Consider the following 19,999-nt stretch of genomic DNA (forward strand, 5'->3'; position numbering starts at 1 on the left):
CCCTGGAAAGAGTATGTTCAATGGACATTCCTCAAATATCCTTCTACACTCCTACAAAGGACAACTCACGCCCTTGGCAGATCTGCTCGCATTGCATATTCTTCCCTGAACTCTACCCAGATAGCTCTACAATTAAATCTAAATGTTCCTCATCTCCCATATAGGAGTAAACCCCTTTCCTTCTCTCACAAAGCATGCTCATCATTTCCTCTGACACACTTCTATTTGCAAACATATATTTGCTTGTGTGTGTGTGTTTGTTTACTATCTATCTCCAATAAAGTCCATGGGAACAGGACCATATCTGTTTCGTGTGCCTTTGTACACCTAGCACCTAGCATGTAACTGGCCCCACAGGAACATTTAAGAAATATTTGTTAAATGAAAGAAAGCAGCAAGCAATCAGGTTCAAAAGTACTCTCTAATCTCAAGTACTTTGTAACCTCTAGTACTTTGCATATTCTTAGCAAGTCAGCACTCATCACTTCCACCACTTCTTAAAAAAATGGAATCTGCTATTGCAGTGCATGCCTATGGTCCCAGCTACTCAGAAGGCAGAGTGAGGAGGACCAGTTGAGCCCCATGAGTTTGACGCCAGCCTGGGCAACAGAATGACATCCTGTCTCAAAAATTAAAAAAAAAAAAGGAATCTATGCTGAAAAATGGAATTTCACTATCATGTATTAGGTAGAGTCTTTCAGAAAGGCTAACCCCTAAATAGCATGTGAAATCATCCTCTAGGACCAAGACATAAAGTAAAACTCATTGTTAGTCATGTTTTTGTTTTGTTTTCCTCTAGTTGTATTTTTCAAGCACATTTCAACATGGAAAGGCCAGACAAATGATCAAACATGGGAACTGAAAGAAGTTCCATGATAGAATTTCTAAAACAACCTCCCCTCTCAATGATACTCCAACCTACAGCCTAAAACCTGTGAATATGAGGAGATATCACACCCTTGAATATCGACTATTACATGATACAGGTGACCTTAAGAAAGGGCAATCATTCAGATGGGTGCATCTAATTACATCATCTCAAACCAAAGCACTTTCTCTAGCAGCTGGTAAAACAGGAAATCAGAGCCATTCAAAGCCCAATGGCGATTTGACCATCATTCCTGGCCTGAAGGCAGAGGGAGCCATGTGAGAAAGAATGCACAGAAAAATACAGACTCTCATAACACATGGCTGAGTAATAGCCTCACCCTATCTCTCACTCCAGTTCAGAGGGCCTTCTTCAGCTATGACATTGTTCAGTGGAATCCAGTGCCCATCACAAAGGGACAGCATTTCAATGATCCCAATGTCCTTTATGAGATTCAGCAATTCTAAGAATCAACAATTCAACACTTCCAAAATTCAATAATTACTTGGGAATTTGAATAACTATCTGTAAGTGACATACATGTTCTTAAAGGGTAACATTCCTTTCTGGTAGAGTCAAAGTACATGGTCTTCACATGTTCTTTTGCCAAACAAGACAGAGTTATATGGCAAACTCACCTCTGAGTACAACATCAACCTTAAAAGTTACAAGGATTTAAAAAAAGCAATCCATGAAAAGTGTTCAATATGGAAATATTGATCATTTTACCAAGTAAAACAAGGAGAATTGAGCAGACAGTAGGAACCCGCCCCTCTTGGTGGTGAGGCAAAGTCTGATGAAGCACAAAGAAATTCTGATTTAAAAACAAACAAACAAAAACTTCTTCCCTGCCCTTGAAACCATCACACCTGAGAAGTCAGGGCATCAAAGAATGTAAACTGGTAGCAAGACCTACCCAAAGTTCTGGCAAATGAAGAGTAGGAATACAAGACTCTTTCAACTCAACAAGTATTGATTGAGCTGCTACTACGTGCAGCAAGGCATATTTTAAGTTGTTCTAGGGACACAATGATGAATGAGGCATACACAGCTCTTGAGGCAGTGTTCAGCCAAGAGCCTCAAACCACTCCCCCTGCACACCTCCTTCTCCTACACACCCCACCCCTGCAAAAAAAAAAAAAAAAAAAAAGGAAGGAAGAAGTCAGTCTCGGACTCTCCAATTCATCATTCTTTTCTAAGTGTAAAGAAAGTTAACTATGATTTAATTTAAAATAAAACTCTTTTAACCTGAGAATAGAGCTCAGTAGAACAGCATGTGCTTAGTATACTCAACTAAGTCCCAAAACAGTAACAAAATCCTTTTAACAAAAAACCCACAGTTTTAAATGTAAAAATCTTAAGTAAAATTTTAAGATACTAAAGAAACAAACAACAATGATGAAAAAAAACCCTGATGTTCATTTCTCTTTCTCCTCCACAAAATAACAAGTATGAGCACCATATCCTACTCTGGATTTTCATTAATTTCATGTTTTAAATTTTTGTCAGGCTGGGGGCATGGCTTAAGTGGTAGAGTAGCTACCTGACAATTGAGAGACCCTGAGTTCAAACCCCAATATGCCCCCCCAAAAAAAGATAATTTAAATTTCTATATTGTGTCATGAAAGTGTTATACCTCCAAAGGCCATTTGTTAGCACACAAGCAGACCCAATGTGTAGATGTGCTATATACATAAGGCAGCAAAAGCCAAACAGAAAATCTACAGTTGGGGAGCCAATGAATATCTTCTTGCTCTCATCACACCACTAGGTAAGAAATTTGACATTTCATTATCAAATAATCAGTGAGCCAAAAAATACCTTCAACTCATCAATATTCTTTTTTTTTTTTTCTTTTTGAGACACAGTTTGCTATGTAGCCCAGTCTGACCTCAAACTCACTAGATAGCCAAGGTTGTCCTCAAACCCATGGTCTTCCTGCCTTAGCCTCTAAGTATTGGGATTATTGGTGTATACTACCACGTCAGGCCAAGACTCTTCTTTAAAAGGTAGGCTCACTATAGGTGAAACATGGAGGGAAAGCAAACAGGCAAGACAGAGAAAATAAAAGACAAAAGGATGAAAACAACTCCAAACATACAAAGAATCACATGAAACACAAATAGACTGACTATGTATGACATATAAAGACAGAAATTCTAACATTGATTAAAAAAATGCCAAAGTTAAATGCTTTTACAAGAAATACCACCTAAAATATAAGGACCAAAAAGTTTTAAACTAAGTGGATAGAGGAAAAATATGCCTACCAGATGAAAACAAAAGATGATTGCAGTAACTACACTAATGTTAAACCAAGCAGATTTTTTAAATTGAGGTATAATTCACGTACAATAAAATGCACCCTTTTTATGGGGGTGCTGTGGTACTGGGCATTAAACTCAGAGCTTGCTAGGCAAGTGCTTTACCACTTGAACCACACCCCCATCCTTTTGCTTTTAGTTTGTTTTTCAGATAGAGTCTTATATTTTTGCCCAGGCTTGGACCGTGATCTTCTGACCTCTGTCTCCCAAGAAATACAAGCTAGTCCTTTTTAACTTTTTTGTGTGTGCGTGTGTGGTACTGGAGTTTGAACTCAGGGCCTTGCATTTGCTAAGCAGGTGCTCCATCACTTGAGCCACACCCCCATCTCAAAATTCACCCTTTTTAAAGATACTGTTTGATGAGCTATAAATTATGTACATAGTCACATTATTGCCACCACCCCTCCAAAATTTCCTTGTACCCCTTGGTAGTCAATCCCTTCCCTGAACCACTAGTAACTACTGATTGAATTTCTGTCCCTATAGTTTTTGTCTTTTCCAGAATGTCATATAAAAGGAGTCATATAGAATATCACTTTCTGGGTCTGGTTTCTTATGCTTAACATAATGCATTTGAGAGTCACTGGTGTGACTTTTTTTACTGCTCAGAACAAATAACTGTTAAGAGAAAAAGCATTAAAAGAAAAAAAAAAAAAAAAAAAAAGCAGCTGCTAGGGTTGTAGCTCAGTGGTGGGGCAACACCTAGCAAGCAAGAGGCCCTGGGTTCCATCTCCAACACCAAAAAAACCAAAAAGACAGGCTCACAAGATAAGGATAAAAGTTTCAATTTGCCCATATGGCATTCCAAACCATTCTGTGGACCCAGACCTGGCTCCACCTGTTACAACTACACCTTGTTCTTCTCTACAGGTGGACCAGTCTTCCTACTTACTATTCCTTCAACTCACTATTCCTTCAACTCCAAAGGCCCACTCCCACTTTACATACTCTGTGATAGCCATGCTTGTACCCAAACTTTCTTTCTCCAGGTTCCCTCATGGTTAAGTCCTTTGCCTTCTTCAAATGTCTGCTTAAAGGTCACCTTCTCCATTGAAAGCTCTATTTAATATAGTCACCTTCTTTTATGAAATACACATATATATATTTTTTGCATGAATCAAACTTTTTTTTTTGAGACAGTGTCTCATTATGTAGCTCAGGCTGGCCTGGAACTCACCATCTTCCTGCCTTGCCCTCCACTATGCTGGGATTATAGATGTATGCCACCATGCCTGGCTCAAACTTATTTTTTAAATAATAAAGTTCAATGAATTCAGAAAAAAAAATAAAAGAGGAACACTATGGAAATCCCCATTATAAAAGAAGCTGAAGTACAGAATTTTCCTAGAAAGGACTAGACCACTGTATTGAACTTGTAGATAATTCACATAGGCTTTTATGACTGCAATTCTGGCAGAATGATGGGGCAGATGCCAGAATGATGAAAACAAATAGGAAATAAGGATAGGAAGCTCAAAAAATATTAAGAATATTAAGATCAACACGTTCAATGTATTTTCAATAAATTAAGGGCACACAACTTCATAAAACCATAAAGCAATACTAAATTCTGAGTTTTAGTTTTTTTATTATTTTTATCTAATACAAAATGAAAGGCTAAATATGGAATTGTTTCAGTGCCTGAAAAGAGTCATTCTCTTTAGGCTATGGAGCTTGCCATTACAAAGGCAGTCACTAAACCAAACCCCAAGCCACCATCTCCATCATCCTTGGCACTTTTAAAGTCCAGTTCTGATAGACTCCTTAAGGAAACGTCTAACCTCATCACACCAAAGCACAGCACAAACATCATGGCTTACACAACTCCTTTCCTCGTCACCCACATCTGTCCAAAGCATTTGCAGTCAGTTCTGTTCCGGTCCTCTGTCACCATGTACCAAGCCACCCAAGCTCTCATGACTGAAGAGTCATTTCCAAGACCCATAGTCTTTTGATCAGCTTCTCTCTAAACCTTTTCTCTTTCAGTCAAATGTCGTGGACCGAGAAGCCTTAGAATTCAGACACAGATCTGGTTAAAGCAGAAATATCATTCCTGCGTTCAAAATTGCTTTCACCTCCATCTTGGCCCTGTTGTACATGGTTAAGAATACAATGCTTTGCTTTGTGTCTGGTTTTATTCCTATGGAGGAGGAATGAAGTACCACTGTTCAGAGAGCCTGCCGAACACAAAAACCAACCTCTGCAAAGGATATGATTTTAAGTTGATAGATCTTTAAGCACCTCCTCTCACATTTCTAGTCTCCATGAACGACATTCACAGATCATGTTTAAGGACATCCTCCCCATCCTCCACCCTGCTCCATGATTATACCACCTAGGGAGTTCTAGGTGTTTCTCTTTCTTCCTTTCTATTCTACCACTGCCTAAGGCTACTCATTAGTTCCTAGCTCACCAATTCCTATAAAAATCCTCTTAATTGGTTCCTGATTCTACTTTTTTTCTTTTTTTTTTTTTTGGTGGTACCAGGGTTTGACTCACACTTGCTAGGCAGGTGCTCTACCACTTGAGCCACTCCACCAACCCTTTTTTGGTGTGTGCTGGATATTTTCAAAACAGGGTCTCATGAACTATTTGCCCAGGCTAGCTTCAAATTGTGATCCTCCTGATCTCTGCCTCCTGAGTAGCTACAATTACAGGTGTGAGCTATTGGCACCTGGCTCCTGATTCTAGTCTTAAAACACATCTGTGTTAGATATTGCTACACAGCTCTCCTCCCTCAGGGACTAGAAGACTCCCAGACCTCTTGCAAGAAGGTTCTAGATGTAATATAAGCTACACCAATGAGAAGCTCTTGAAGGAGATTTGAAAGCAGAACAAAGCAGCAGCCATTTGTCCTGTGGTGGTGGTGACTGGCAGGAGTTCAGCAGATACCACACCTCAAGGCCTGGACTAAACTTTGTGCATGGAAGACTGTAAGGCAACAGTTTCCTGACCTCTGGATTGCAGTTGCAGGGCTGTGGCCTTGAAACCGACAACCAGGGAAGACACTTCACTTCTGTTGCACCAGCCCATTCTATGGCTTTTGTAGGCACCTAATTCTCTAGTGGTTCCTGTTTCCCACAATGAACCTTAACTGATATAGCTTTAAATTCATCCATCAGACTATTTTCCTGGAAAATTTATCCCAGAAATACTATATCATGCCATTGTTCAAAATTCAGTGGCTCCTTATTTCCAAAGAATAAATCTAAACTCCTGGGTAAAGTATAAAAGGCCTTTTGTGAACTGGTCCTACTTCTTACTATCTCTTACAACAGGAATCAGAAATTTCCTATAAAAAGCCAGAGAGTAATCTCCCCTCCCCTCCCCTTTCTTCCCCTCTCTTTCTCTCAGGCTGGGGATGAAGCCAGGGCCTTACGCTTGCTAGGAAAGTGCTACCACCAAGTAGTCTTTTAGGTTTTGTTAACCATAATGGTCTCAGTCACAACTACTGAGTTCTGCCACTGTCACATGCAAATAGTCACAACTGTATGCAAACGCATGAGTATGGCTGAATTCAAATAAAATTTTATTTATAAAAATAGGTGGTAAAGAGAATGAGGTTTGCAAAACAGACATGTGATAATGTACTGCTACCCAAAAAATGCAAAGAATTCCTAGAACTCAACAACATGAAGGCCAGGCACAGCAGTACATGCTTATAATCTCAGTACTTTTGAGGCTGAGGCAAGAGGATCACCAATTTGAGGCCAACCTGGTCTCTGTCTCAAAAAAAAACAATAAAAGAAACAACTTGATTTAAAAAATGGGCGAAAAACCTGAATAGACACTCTTCCAAAGAAAATACAGAAATGGCAAATAAGTATATGAAAAGATGTTCCACATCAGGGAAAAGCAGATTAAAATGTAAAATGCCACTAGACACTCATCGAAATCAAAGTCAGGCCAGAAGCATCAGCTCACAGCTGTAATCCCAGCTGTAGAGATCAAAAGGTTCATGGTTGGAGGCCAGCCGGAACAAAAGTTCTTGAGACCCCATCTCAACCAATGGCTGGTGCAGTGGTGTGCACCTGTAATCCCTAGCTACATTGGAAGCACAAATAGGAGGATCAAGGTTCATGCCAGCCCAAGCACAAAATTAACTATCTCAAAATTAACTAACAGCAAAATGGACAGGGCATGGCCCAAGTGGCCCTGAGTTCAAACCCCAGTAACATAAGTAAATAAACAAATATATAAATAAATAAATATTCCCCAAATCCAGAGCAATGATAATACCAAATGAATGCTAGTGGGGACATGGAGAAACAAGAACTCTAGTGCCATCATTTTAGAAGACAGTTTGATAGCTTCTTACAAAACTCAGCATACTCTCCCCAGTATGGTGATACACACTTGTAGTTCCAGCTACTCAGAAAGCAGGAGGATCAAAAGTTTGAGGCCAGCCTGGGCTACTTAGTGAGATACTGTCTCAAAAAAAAAAAAAAAAAAAAGAGCCTGGACATCACCAAGAGTGACAATGATGTGTCAGCATAGATTCATCATTCAAACAAATATGTCTGTTTGTGGGAGAGGTTGATAATGGGCACAAGGGAACTCTGTTCCTGCTGCTCAATTTTGCTGTCAATCTAAAGCTGCTCTTAAAAAACAAACAAAAAAACAAAAAACCAGGGCACAGTGGCTGTAATCCTGTAATCCTAACTTCTAGAGTGGTAGAAATCAAGAGAATTGCAGTTTGAAGCCAGCCTGGGCAAAAAGTTCACAAGATCCTGTTTCAACCAATAAAAAGTTGGGCATGGTAGTGTGCCTGTCAATCTCAACCCCAGGTGTGTGGGAAGCATAAACAGGAAGATTGCAATCCAAGCTGGCCAGGGTATAAATCTGAGAACTTACTTGGGAACTAACTAAAGCAAAAAGGGCTCAAGTAGTACAGCACCTGCCTGGCAAGCACAAGGCCTTGAGTTCAAACCCAGGGCTGCAAAAAAACAAAACAACAACAGGTGGCAGGTTGGGTTTGCCTGCAAACCACAGTGTGCTACAGTAATCCTTCCAAATATCATACATATCAACAATAGCAAATGACTTCCACTTTCTGGAATATGACAAGTTCTCTTATTTCTCTTGCCTTTACCCATGCTGCACACTTTGCCTGCAGTGACGTCCCTGACCCCCACTTCATTGGTCCAGCAAACTTCCTCAAAATACAGCTCAATAATGTGAGGTCATCTCCAAATCCACCAGGTAGATTTGGTAAACTTCCCATTCCATGCCTCTTGCCTTTGTACACTAGGGGATCTATCACACTGGACTATGATTCCCAAGTATCTGTCTCCTACTGGAGACAGTCCTTCACGTCAGAAACCATAACAACTTTTCATCTTTTTGTGACCATGACATAGATCAGAGTCTGGTGTTCAGCACGTGGAATAATCATTGCCTTCAACTGCAGGTATCTGCTTTCCTTCCTCTTAGTTCTAACTACTTTTCTGGCACACACCACATCTCCCTAAGCTCATAAAGAGGAAATGTCAAATAAATACCCATGAAATAAACAGCTCTGAACAAATAAATGTATAATAATGTATTATTTTTGTTAATGCATAATTAATACATCAATGTATAAATTAATGTGGGATTGATCTCCAGAATTACTTTTCAATGTCTTTCAGAATACAGTGGGGCCCTTATCCATGGATTCAAATTATTCCACACCTACCAACTGCTCAGAAGAAAACCCAAAAACTCTGTGTACAGGGACAGCGTCTCAATTATAAATGGACAAGTGAGCTACATTTACCTTTCTCTTCCCCAGTAACACTAATGAGGCTACAGCCAGATTTTAAGGAAAAGTTGTTGGGTGGGAAGACTAAATGGAAACTGTAAAAAAGCTAAATTCAGTTTCCTGCTGACAAGAGGACATCCCTAAGTCAGGTAGCATTTGGTCATCCCAATGGAAGAAGGGGTGGCAATGGCCAGCAATGATTGAGAGAATGAATGGCCCAGTGCCCACAGGCTCAGCTCCCAAAGTCCCTCTTTCCCTGTCGGCTTTGCTTCCCAATTCTCTCCTGGCCCTCCTAGGACTTCCTGAAGTGTTCCCAGCAGGCTCACACCCGCATAAGTTTATTTTTCTTTCCTTTCTGGGATAGGCTGGTTGCAGACACAGCCGATGAGCTATTTAGAGCTCACCAGAGACCTTGGGGCTTCATAAGTTTCCCAGAATACAGCTCTTTTAAATCTTCAGAGGTCATTAATGCTAAGGCAAGGGAGCCAATAAATCTGATACATTTTCATCAAAGCAGGACAAAAAAAAGAAGGGAGGATGAAAACTTAGCTTAAGAGGTTCTGAAACTTTCACATGTAAAACAATCACTGGGAGGAACGTGTTACAATGCAGACCAACATTGGCTAACACTGACAGCTAGTAAAGACCCAGGAAAATTCAAGGCCCTCGGATCTTCATAACACACGCATGCACACACATACACACACCACACAAATAATATGCATTTAAGCATATACACAAGACAAGGGAAAATAAATTGTTTAAATCCCTAAATACAGCTTCTTAACCAAGATCCCTTGTGCAGTTTTCAGACCTACTAATGAAAAGCTTTAAGCTAAAGGCAAATTAAATGCAGTCTTCCTTTTTTGTTCCATTTCCTTGTCTGACTGTGGAAACTTCACAGGGATTCCAACCTGAGGAGCCAGCATTCAAATCTGAGGGAGCCTGAATTTAAAGCTAGGCTTGAAGAGTGGCACCACTTGCAGACAGTCATATGGGCTGGATTTCTCCTTTCCTCCCTCACCTCCCACACAGTTAGGGAGGAACAAAGAAAAATCACAGGTGACCTAGAATCAGCAAACCACAAAGGAACTCAGACATCCTGCTTTCTACTCTTCAGCCTAGAATTTCACCACCATTTCTAACTAACCCAAGGGAAACTCCAAAAAGAGCTGCTGCTGCCAGTGTGGACCTATCTACTGTGCTTCTCTCCCCTCCACACACACCACACTGAGCTCCTCAGCTCCAAGAATCAGGTGGCCCCTAAGGTACTATACTAACCACGGGACAAAGGACAGCAGTCTCTGTAAACTCCCACCCCACTCCCTTTCCCCCACACACCACTTTCTCCTCCCTCATAGCTTTATTTGCCTGTTTCATAAATTTCTTTCCACCATGAAGACTGAACTCACTATGGACAGTGAAGGCCATGCTCCCAGCATCCCAGCATTCTTCCTGTGGCATGTGCATAATACCAGGTATGGGAGACCTCTGCAACCCAAATTGAGTTAGGCAAGGTTTCCAAAGTTGGACTCCATCCAACAAAATAAACACTGAGGGATCCTTCCAGGGTGTGGAAGTTGCTCTCTATGCCTGGCAGCACCTGCTCTCCCGGAGACTTCATCATATCACAGGCCCATTCACTATTACACTGGGGTGAGGAATGCTGGAAAATGATGTACTACACAGAGGTACAATAACAGGCACAATTCTGGGACACCACATAGTGCCCCACTCCAATCAATAGCAATAGCATTAGACCAGCCCTCTGGGATCATCAGGATTAACTGTTCTGAGACCATCTTTCACCTAGAACTCATTCCTCCAAGTTCCAAACTAAATCCTCAGGTCTGAGACTCTTAAATGACAGCTCAAGAAATCGAAATGGAGCATCAATTTAGAATTATATATATAAACTGGGCAGGGTAAAAATAAATGACTGTTATCAAACCTGGATAAATACAAAGATCTGAAATCTGTCTTCCTAAGGAGCAAAGAATAATTTATACAACCTAGTACTACTGCTATTCAGTCTCCTTAGGTTAGTAGATGACACTTTTTATTTTATTATTGTGAAACAGATATCATGAAAGATGGATATGGTGGTACATGCCTATAATCCCAGCACTCGGGAGCCTGAGGCAGGAGGATCTTGTGTTCAAGGCCAACCTGGGTACATGGCAAGTTTTAGGACAGCTTGGGCTCATAGCAAGATCCTGCCTCAAATCATCAATCAATCAATAAGTATGTAAGTAAATAAATAAATAGACCCCCATCTCCAAATCAAACAGAGCAAAATGGACTGGAGATATGGTAGTAGAGTACCTGCTTTGCAAGTGTGAAGCCTTGATGAGTTCAAACCCCAGTTCTACACCAAAAAAAAAAAAGAAAAAAGAAAAAAAAAAAAACCCACCAGATTACCATTCCCCTAAATTCTGGATTTATTACTTACTTTCATTCATTTTTAAAATTTTGTTTTGCTTTGGTTGAAACAGGATCTCACGATGTTCCTCAGGCTGACTCCAAACTCTTGTGCTCAAGTAATCCTCCTACCTCAGCCTCCCGAGTACCTGAGACTCTAAGTGCACATCTACCAAGCTGAGGTTACTCTTTCACCCATGTTTACTGTGGGACAGATTTCTGATGCCGGAGCGTATAACAAGTTACAATATTACTGCTCTTGAGTCTTGAAGGTTCAATTCACCACCTCCTAGCTATAGTCTTTGATAAACTCATCAGCATTTTCTCAGGAATGGAGGAGAAGGCACAACAGATAGTCTCCAGATGCAAAGACACTGTCACGAAGTGCTCTTGATATGTAAGGCCCTCAGGGTAACAAACCACTTCTCAGTTAATTCCTACAGTAACCCTGTGAAGCTAGTGATATCCCCCTTTTTTAATCCCTTTTTTTTTTTTGGCAGTACTATGGTTTGAACTCGGGGCCTCACACTTGCTCAGCAGGCACTCTACCACTTGAGCCACTCCACCAGCAATATCCCTGTTTCATAACTCAAAAAACTGAGACTCTGAGAGGTTTAGTGACTTCTCTGGTATCAAAAGTAAATGACAGGCCAAGATTTGATCTACATATTCTGATTCCAAAGCCTTAAACTCTTAACCAGTTGACTATGTATACACAGGGACCTTTACATGTACAGAAGATTCTGCCTTGGGTCATACCTTCAAAAGTGTTGGTTGCTCAGCATGGTACTGGCACAAAAACAGACATGAAGACCAGTGGAACAGAATAGAGGATCCAGATATGAAGCCACACAACTATAAGCAACTTATCTTTGACAAAGGAGCTAAAAATATACGATGGAGAAATAGCAGCCTCTTCAACAAAAACTGCTGGGAAAACTGGTTAGCAGTCTGCAAAAAACTGAAACTAGATCCATGTATATCACCCTATACCAAGATTAACTCAAAATGGATCAAGGATCTTAATATCAGACCCCAAACTCTTAAGTGGATACAAGAAAGAGTAGGAAATACTCTGGAGTTAGTAGGTATAGGTAAGAACTTTCTCAATGAAACCCCAGCAGCACAGCAACTAAGAGATAGCATAGATAAATGGGACCTCATAAAGCTAAAAAGCTTCTGTTCATCAAAAGAAATGGTCTCTAAACTGAAGAGAACACCCACAGAGTGGGAGAAAATATTTGCCAATTATACATCAGACAAAGGACTGATAACCAGAATATACAGGGAACTTAAAAAACTAAATTCTCCCAAAACTAATGAACCAATAAAGAAATGGGCATGTGAACTAAACAGAACTTTCTCAAAAGAAGAAATTCAAATGGCCAGAAAACACATGAAAAAATGCTCACCATCTCTAGCAATAAAGGAAATGCAAATTAAAACCACACTAAGATTCCACCTCACCCCTGTTAGAATAGCCATCATCAGCAACACCACCAACAACAGGTGTTGGCGAGGATGCGGGGAAAAAGGAACCCTCTTACACTGTTGGTGGGAATGTAGACTAGTACAACCACTCTGGAAAAAAATTTGGAGGCTACTTAAAAAGCTGGACATCGATCTACCATTTGATCCAGCAATACCACTCTTGGGGATATACCCAAAAGACTGTTACTCCAGAGGCACCTGCACATCCATGTTTATTGCGGCACTATTCACAATAGCCAAGTTATGGAAACAGCCAAGATGCCCCAGCACTGACGAATGGATTAAGAAAATGTGGTATCTATACACAATGGAATTTTATGCAGCCATGAAGAAGAACGAAATGTTATCATTTGCTGGTAAATGGATGGAATTGGAGAACATCATTCTGAGTGAGGTTAGCCTGGCTCAAAAGACCAAAAATCATATGTTCTCCCTCATATGTGGACATTAGATCAAGGGCAAACACAACAAGGGGATTGGACTTTGATCACATGATAAAAGCTTTAGCACACAAGGGAGGGGTGAGGATAGGTAAGACACCTAAAAAACTAGCTAGCATTTGTTGCCCTTAATGCAGAGAAACTAAAGCAGATACCTTAAAGCAACTGAGGCCAATAGGAAAAGGGGACCAGGAACTAGAGAAAAGGTTAGATTAAAAAGAATTAACCTAGAAGGTAACACCCACGCACAGGTAATCAATGTGAGTCAATGCCCTGTATAGCTATCCTTATCTCAACCAGCAAAACCCCTTGTTCCTTCCTATTATTGCTTATACTCTCTCTACAACAAAATTAGAGATAAGGGCAAAATAGTTTCTGCTGGGTATTGAGGGGGGGAGCGGGAGGGGGTGGAGTGGGTGGTAAGGGAGGGGGTGGGGGCAGGGGGGAGAAATGAACCAAGCCTTGTATGCACATATGAATAATAAAAGAAAAATGAAAAAAAAAAAAAAAAGTGTTGGTTGCTGAATGACAGCAGGCTCCACATGCATGCAGAATAAATGCACAGACAGTAGAGGACTGTGAAAACTCAGATAGCCTATGATCAAATGCCAAAGCAGCTAGGCAGACTAGGGAAGACCCACATGGCTTAAGTGCTCTGGAAGGCACTTTGCCCACCAATTGTGAACTAGCACTGAATGTCCACCACAAAGGACGGGCACACACAATGATCCTCACCTCAAATGACAACAAAGAAGGCTTATTAGGATCTATGATATTTCAAGGTTGATCAACTAGAGAAATTCAGAGACCAATAAATAGGTCAAGAATTTAACTTCAGACTTGTTCAGCCTGGACTCTGCCTTCCAGCCCCAAATTAAGTGACATCAATGTGTTTGACCCATGCTTCCCAAGCCCAAAAGACTAAGACAGTCATTACTAAATACCAAAACTGAGGTGACAGCACTCTTGGAAGAGTGAAATGCCAAAGCATGCCTCGCCCCAAGCTGGTTGCCACAGAATAGATTTTGTTTCCTCCAGTTCTACATCATTCCTTTGTTGACATAAGATTTGCTAATCATATTGTCAGTCCTAACCTCAGAAGCCCTTTCCATCTATCTCATCTCGTAACCCATCTAGCAAGTCCAGGAAAATGCAGCTGGTCTTCCAAGTGCGAGGTAACACCTCTGCAGAGACCTGGAATAATGAGAATAGGGAAATAGCCCTTCAGCTTCTAATGACACTAGGGACAAAGATCCAAATGTCCACCCTCTCTTGCCCCCCCAACACCTCCTAGTCACTACCACCACATAAACCCACAAACCAACCAAATCTGGAGAAGCTGAGAATCTTCAGAGGAAACTGCCAAACACTGTAGGTACTGGCTGCAATCAGACCATTTTCCAAGCATTATCCCCCACTCTGAAATTTGTTAGAAATTTTTACCAGTTATTTACCCATTCTTAGTAGACAACGGTATTATTAGGATTCTTTTTCTTAAAATGTCTGGGGATTTTGTACATTGTAATAAACAATAAACACAGGATCCAACCTCCTCCCTCATCTCTCTCATCCACTTAAAGCTATTCTCTTGCTTAGGAATTCGGTTGCTACAGAAATGAATTTGCATCATTAAAACAAGTATGAAAACTTCAGTAAATAAAATTATATCATTCATGACATGCATACCAAGTATGCAGTCAGACTAAGTATAGAAGATTTTAACCAAGACTCCAAAGAGAACTACAAGCCATTATCCAAAACAGAAAGGCAAAATCATAAAATTTTGCATCCAAAGAATCATGGTCTAAGCACTTCTCTGTGTATCCTAGAAGGATAACTGGGGCCACCACCCTAGTTTCTGATATATAAAAAAGCAGATGAGTTCTCTACTCAACAAGTCCTTTTATGCAAATAACCAACCTAGTCAGTCCCAATCATGTAAAGGAACCACTAATCCTTGTAGGAGTCCTGAGTTCTCTACTTCCCTCTGGAACTCCTTAAAATACTCAATCAGTTATAAGAATTCTGGAAATTTCCAATAGTTTTGTCTTTCCTTCCTGAGACAGGTCTCAACCTCACAATCCTCCAATTTCAGCCTGCCAAGTGCTGGGACTACAGACGTGCACCACCATGCCTGGCATCCAACAATTTCTAAACAACAGTTTCTCGATACATCCCAGAGTATCTTCAATAGCTTCAAGCATCTTTCCCTTCTTTCTCATCAACAGGGTGGGGTCCTTACCGGGATCTCCCACCAAAGCAGTTTGTGCTGGGGAGTGGGTGCCGGTTCTCTGGAGCCACAACTGTCCCAATGGATTCTCTTGAAGATGGCTGCGATCCTGGAAAGGGAATCAATCACAAGAAAAGACAGAAACATTGAGACACTCAACCTCATTCGAGAGTTGGCTACCAAGCACAGATTCCTCTCTGTGTTGAGTTACCAACCACGATAAAATATGAACATTTTGCCAGCTGCAGCCATGGGTACAGGAAGGATTAGGGGAAATCATGTGAGACCTGATCCACCCCATGGAACAGGGGGCTCAAACCCAAGAAACAGCCTCTCTTCTTCAAGACATTCAGGAATATCTAAGGCACTAACAAGCAAACTGCAGTATTCATTAAATGAACTTCAGCATGACAGATGTGAGATTCAGAACAGACACTAGCCACATAAAGTGGGAGCAAGGAGTGGGGCATTTCTCCACAGCGTAGACAGAAAGGCTTTAAAAGACAAATCAGATCATGACACTCACCGACTAAAAGCCCTTCAACAGCTATCTGCTTCCCAGGATGAGGTTGAGGTTTGTCACCCTTACCACGGTCTCTGAGACTGCGTGATCTGAGTGCACCCGCCTCACCAGGCTCACCTCTACCACCCTTCTTCTTGCTCCCCAGGATCCAGTCTCCCTGGTCCCTCTGTTTCCACTGCAGACCCAACCACCCCTTTTCCCTACACCCCCAGCTTGGCCTATCTAAACTTCTCATAGTCTAGGTCTTAAATCCCTCAAAGGAACCCTCATGATAGCCCCCCTCACCCCGTTTAGATGAGATCGCTCAGAGTACAGAAATCTCAAACCACCCTGTACTTTTCTTTTGTGGCTTCTGTTACAAGGATAGTAACATAATTATTTAGCGTTACTCATCAGATGTGAATTTTCCCACTGCCAACTAGATAGCAGCTGGACAGGACCACATACATGCCAGGTGTTCTGAATGAGTGAATGATGGATTTTTTTTTCCTCTTCATGCCAAAGTACCTCAAGTACCACTCAATCCAGCAGAAGATTCTTTTTTTTTTTTTTTCATTTTTCTTTTATTATTCATATGTGCATACAAGGCTTGGTTCATTTCTCCCCCCTGCCCCCACCCCCTCCCTTACCACCCACTCCACCCCCTCCCGCTCCCCCCCCTCAATACCCAGCAGAAACTATTTTGCCCTTATCTCTAATTTTGTTGTAGAGAGAGTATAAGCAATAATAGGAAGGAACAAGGAGTTTTGCTGGTTGAGATAAGGATAGCTATACAGGGCATTGACTCACATTGATTTCCTGTGCGTGGGTGTTACCTTCTAGGTTAATTCTTTTTAATCTAACCTTTTCTCTAGTTCCTGGTCCCCTTTTCCTATTGGCCTCAGTTGCTTTAAGGTATCTGCTTTAGTTTCTCTGCATTAAGGGCAACAAATGCTAGCTAGTTTTTTAGGTGTCTTACCTATCCTCACCCCTCCCTTGTGTGCTAAAGCTTTTATCATGTGATCAAAGTCCAATCCCCTTGTTGTGTTTGCCCTTGATCTAATGTCCACATATGAGGGAGAACATACGATTTTTGGTCTTTTGGGCCAGGCTAACCTCACTCAGAATGATGTTCTCCAATTCCATCCATTTACCAGCGAATGATAACATTTCGTTCTCCAGCAGAAGATTCTTGTCTGCAGCCAAGATCCATCCAACCACTGAGATTCCACCCAACTACCTCTGAATTAGAATTCAAAATCCATCACCTTGAAGCTCAGAAAGCCTATTTGGGGCCTGAAAAGTACCATAGTTACATTACATGTAACAAAACATTTAATAAGAAAATTTATGGAGAAACTCAACCCATTTCAGACCTCAGACTTCATAAAGTAATTTCCTGCTAAATCCAAAGGAACTAATTTCAGACTAGATCAAAAGAAACTAACTACCCACCCTCAGGAGAGAGGGGAGAACATAGCTCCTTGTTTCGGCCCGTCTTTTCTTTCTTCTCTCTTTTCTTTTGTTCTTTTTTTTTTTTTTACTTTCTTCTCTCCTTCCCTTCCTCCCTCCTTTCTTCCTTTTTGTGGGGCAACTGGCTTCTAACTTATCACTAAGTACTCCAGCTGTCGGCGTCTTTTGCTACTTTGCATTTCTAGAAGTACAGTGCCCTCCTCAACCCACACCATTTCATAGGAAACACATCACCTCCTCAGGAAGTCTAACTGTGCTGTGGAGAAAAAAAGGAGGCCAAAGTCACACTTGCTAAAGATGTTTCATTTTCCAAAGTCCATGTGGGATGAAAAGATGTTTTTCTCTGCTCTCAATCCAAACAATAACACACAAAGATGTGACTTTTATTTTGGTCCTGGATCAGAAAGCAGTCCTTTGAAAACTCATGTTTGCAATTTTGATCTGGGAGGCTAAGAAGAGTGAGGGCAGGCTGTGGACCAGAACAGCTAAGCGGCACCCAAACCAAGCGCTCAGCACCTCCCGCCCTCTGCTTGGCCCACCCTGTCCCGGCACAGCCCTAGAAGCAAGGTGGCACTCACCGTCTGTCACTGCACTGCCATTAGGCACACTTCCCAAATCAACAGTCGGCCCATCCAGGAAAATTGTCAGCTCTCCGCCTGAAACAACACTGCCTTTGTTCTCCGTCTGTAGGTTCAGGGTCAGTTGCGTGTTCTCCACTGTTGGGCACAAGTGCAACATGAACAGATTGAGTCAAATACACCCCAAGTTACAATTCTGTATGTTAGAAGCTCCCGTTACACCTACTCTGGCTTCTTTGGCAGTGCTTTCCTGAATCTTTAAATCTGTCTTGTGGCATGGAAAAAAGAGTGAGAAGGAATCTGTCTAATGCACATCACCCTCCTACTTGGCTGGTAGGAAAGCTGTACCTTTTTCCAAAACATTTTATATCACTAAGTTAGTTTCAAATTACAGATTTGTTTGCTTCTATTTGCAGGACCATGAGACAAGAATAGGTATACTGATGGCATGGAGAAGACGACATTGGTTGTAAACAGGTCCCCCACACACACTATTCATAGGGAGAACAAAAAGGAGAGAAATAGGCAGGGACATCATAAGAAAGCATTAAGAGGAGACCTCCTAGAAAAGGGATTGCAGAGGCTTATTCTCTTCTTATTTGTGTAAGAGGTGTTTTTCTGTTTCAACTTTTTTTGTGTGCTGGGGATCAAACCAAGGACCTCATGCATGCTAAGCAGATGCTCTGATACCGGGCTATCCCCCAGTATGTACGCCCCAGCCCCAAAAGGTGCTTTTAAAATTTTTAATCCTGCTGGGCATGGTGGCATGTACCTGTCATAATAGTTACTTAGAAAGTTGAGATAGGAGGATCACAAGTTCAAGGCCAGCCTGGCTAATATAATGAGACCCCATCTCAAAAAATAAATAAAAATTTTAATCCTACAAATGTACAACTTTGAAATGTAGAGGAGGCTGGGCACTGATGGCTCATGCCTGTGATTCTAGCTACTTGGGAAGCTAGACAGGGAGGATTACAGTTCAAGTTCAGCCTGGGCAAATAATTTCCGAAACCCCATCTCTAAAATAACCAGAGCAAAATGGACTGGAGATGTAGCTCAAGCAGAAGAGCACCTACCTTGCAAGCATGAAGCCCTGAGTTCAAACCCCAGCCCCACCAAATTAAAAAAAATAAAAGGAAGAAATATAGTAAAAAAAAAAAAATTAAAACAATAAAAGCTTAATATAGGCAAGTCAGCCCCATCAATCCCATCAGGAGACTAACCAACATCAGGCCATGTGACTGAAGTAATAAGAAGCAGCTGAGACTCACTCAGCCCCCTAGGCCACTGGGCAGCTTCAGGCCTATGGCAAAATAAGAAGTGGAATAACCACAGCAGAAAAACAGAACAAGCTGGCCAGGCATGGTGGCTCACACCTGTAATCCCAGCTGCTTGGGAGGGGGAGATCAGAAAGATCATGGTTCCAAGCCAGCCCATCTCAACAAATAAGTTGGTAATGGTGGTGCATTTCTGTTATGCTTCTAGGCAGGAGGCATAGGTAAAAGGACCATGGTCTGAAGACAGCCAGGGTAAAAACTCAAGCTTCTACCTCAAAAATAACTAAAGCACAAAAGGGCTGGGGGCATAGCGGGAGTGTTAGAGTGCCTCCCTAGCAAGTGCAAGGCCCTGAGTTCAACCCCTATACCCCACAAAAAAAAAAAAAAAAAGAAAGAACAAACTGACATGTGGCAGAAGCACTAAATCCTAGGCAGGTCATAAACTGCTGTGCACACACCCTCAGCCCTGCCACTGAGCTTGGTCATACTGCATAGCTTGTATCCAAGTAAATATTCAGCCAGGTCAGGAGCTGTAGCCTCTAGTTCAGGCATGTTAATAATCACCAAGAGAGAACCAGCATGCAGCAAACATCACAAAGTAAGTAGTTCCTCCACACTGCCCAACATTTCACAAAGCCAGCAGAAGGAGTGC

At 41.5% G+C, this 19,999-nt stretch overlaps 1 protein-coding gene across 3 annotated transcripts in view; it reads right to left on the reverse strand.

Moving 5' to 3' along the window:
- Wwp2 (WW domain containing E3 ubiquitin protein ligase 2) overlaps positions 1-19,999 on the reverse strand; it is a 135,522-nt gene that overhangs the window by 64,491 nt on the left and 51,032 nt on the right. For all 3 annotated transcript variants that reach the window (XM_074055744.1, XM_074055746.1, XM_074055745.1), the window contains exons 5-6: positions 18,071-18,208; positions 15,530-15,626 (exon numbers count right to left, since the gene is read on the reverse strand). In XM_074055744.1, coding sequence (XP_073911845.1) covers positions 15,530-15,626; positions 18,071-18,208 — 235 coding nt within the window. The remainder of the gene's footprint in view (positions 1-15,529; positions 15,627-18,070; positions 18,209-19,999) is intronic.

Source organism: Castor canadensis, chromosome 15 (genome assembly GCF_047511655.1).
Source record: "Castor canadensis chromosome 15, mCasCan1.hap1v2, whole genome shotgun sequence".
In the NCBI taxonomy this organism is placed as follows: Eukaryota; Metazoa; Chordata; class Mammalia; order Rodentia; family Castoridae; genus Castor; species Castor canadensis.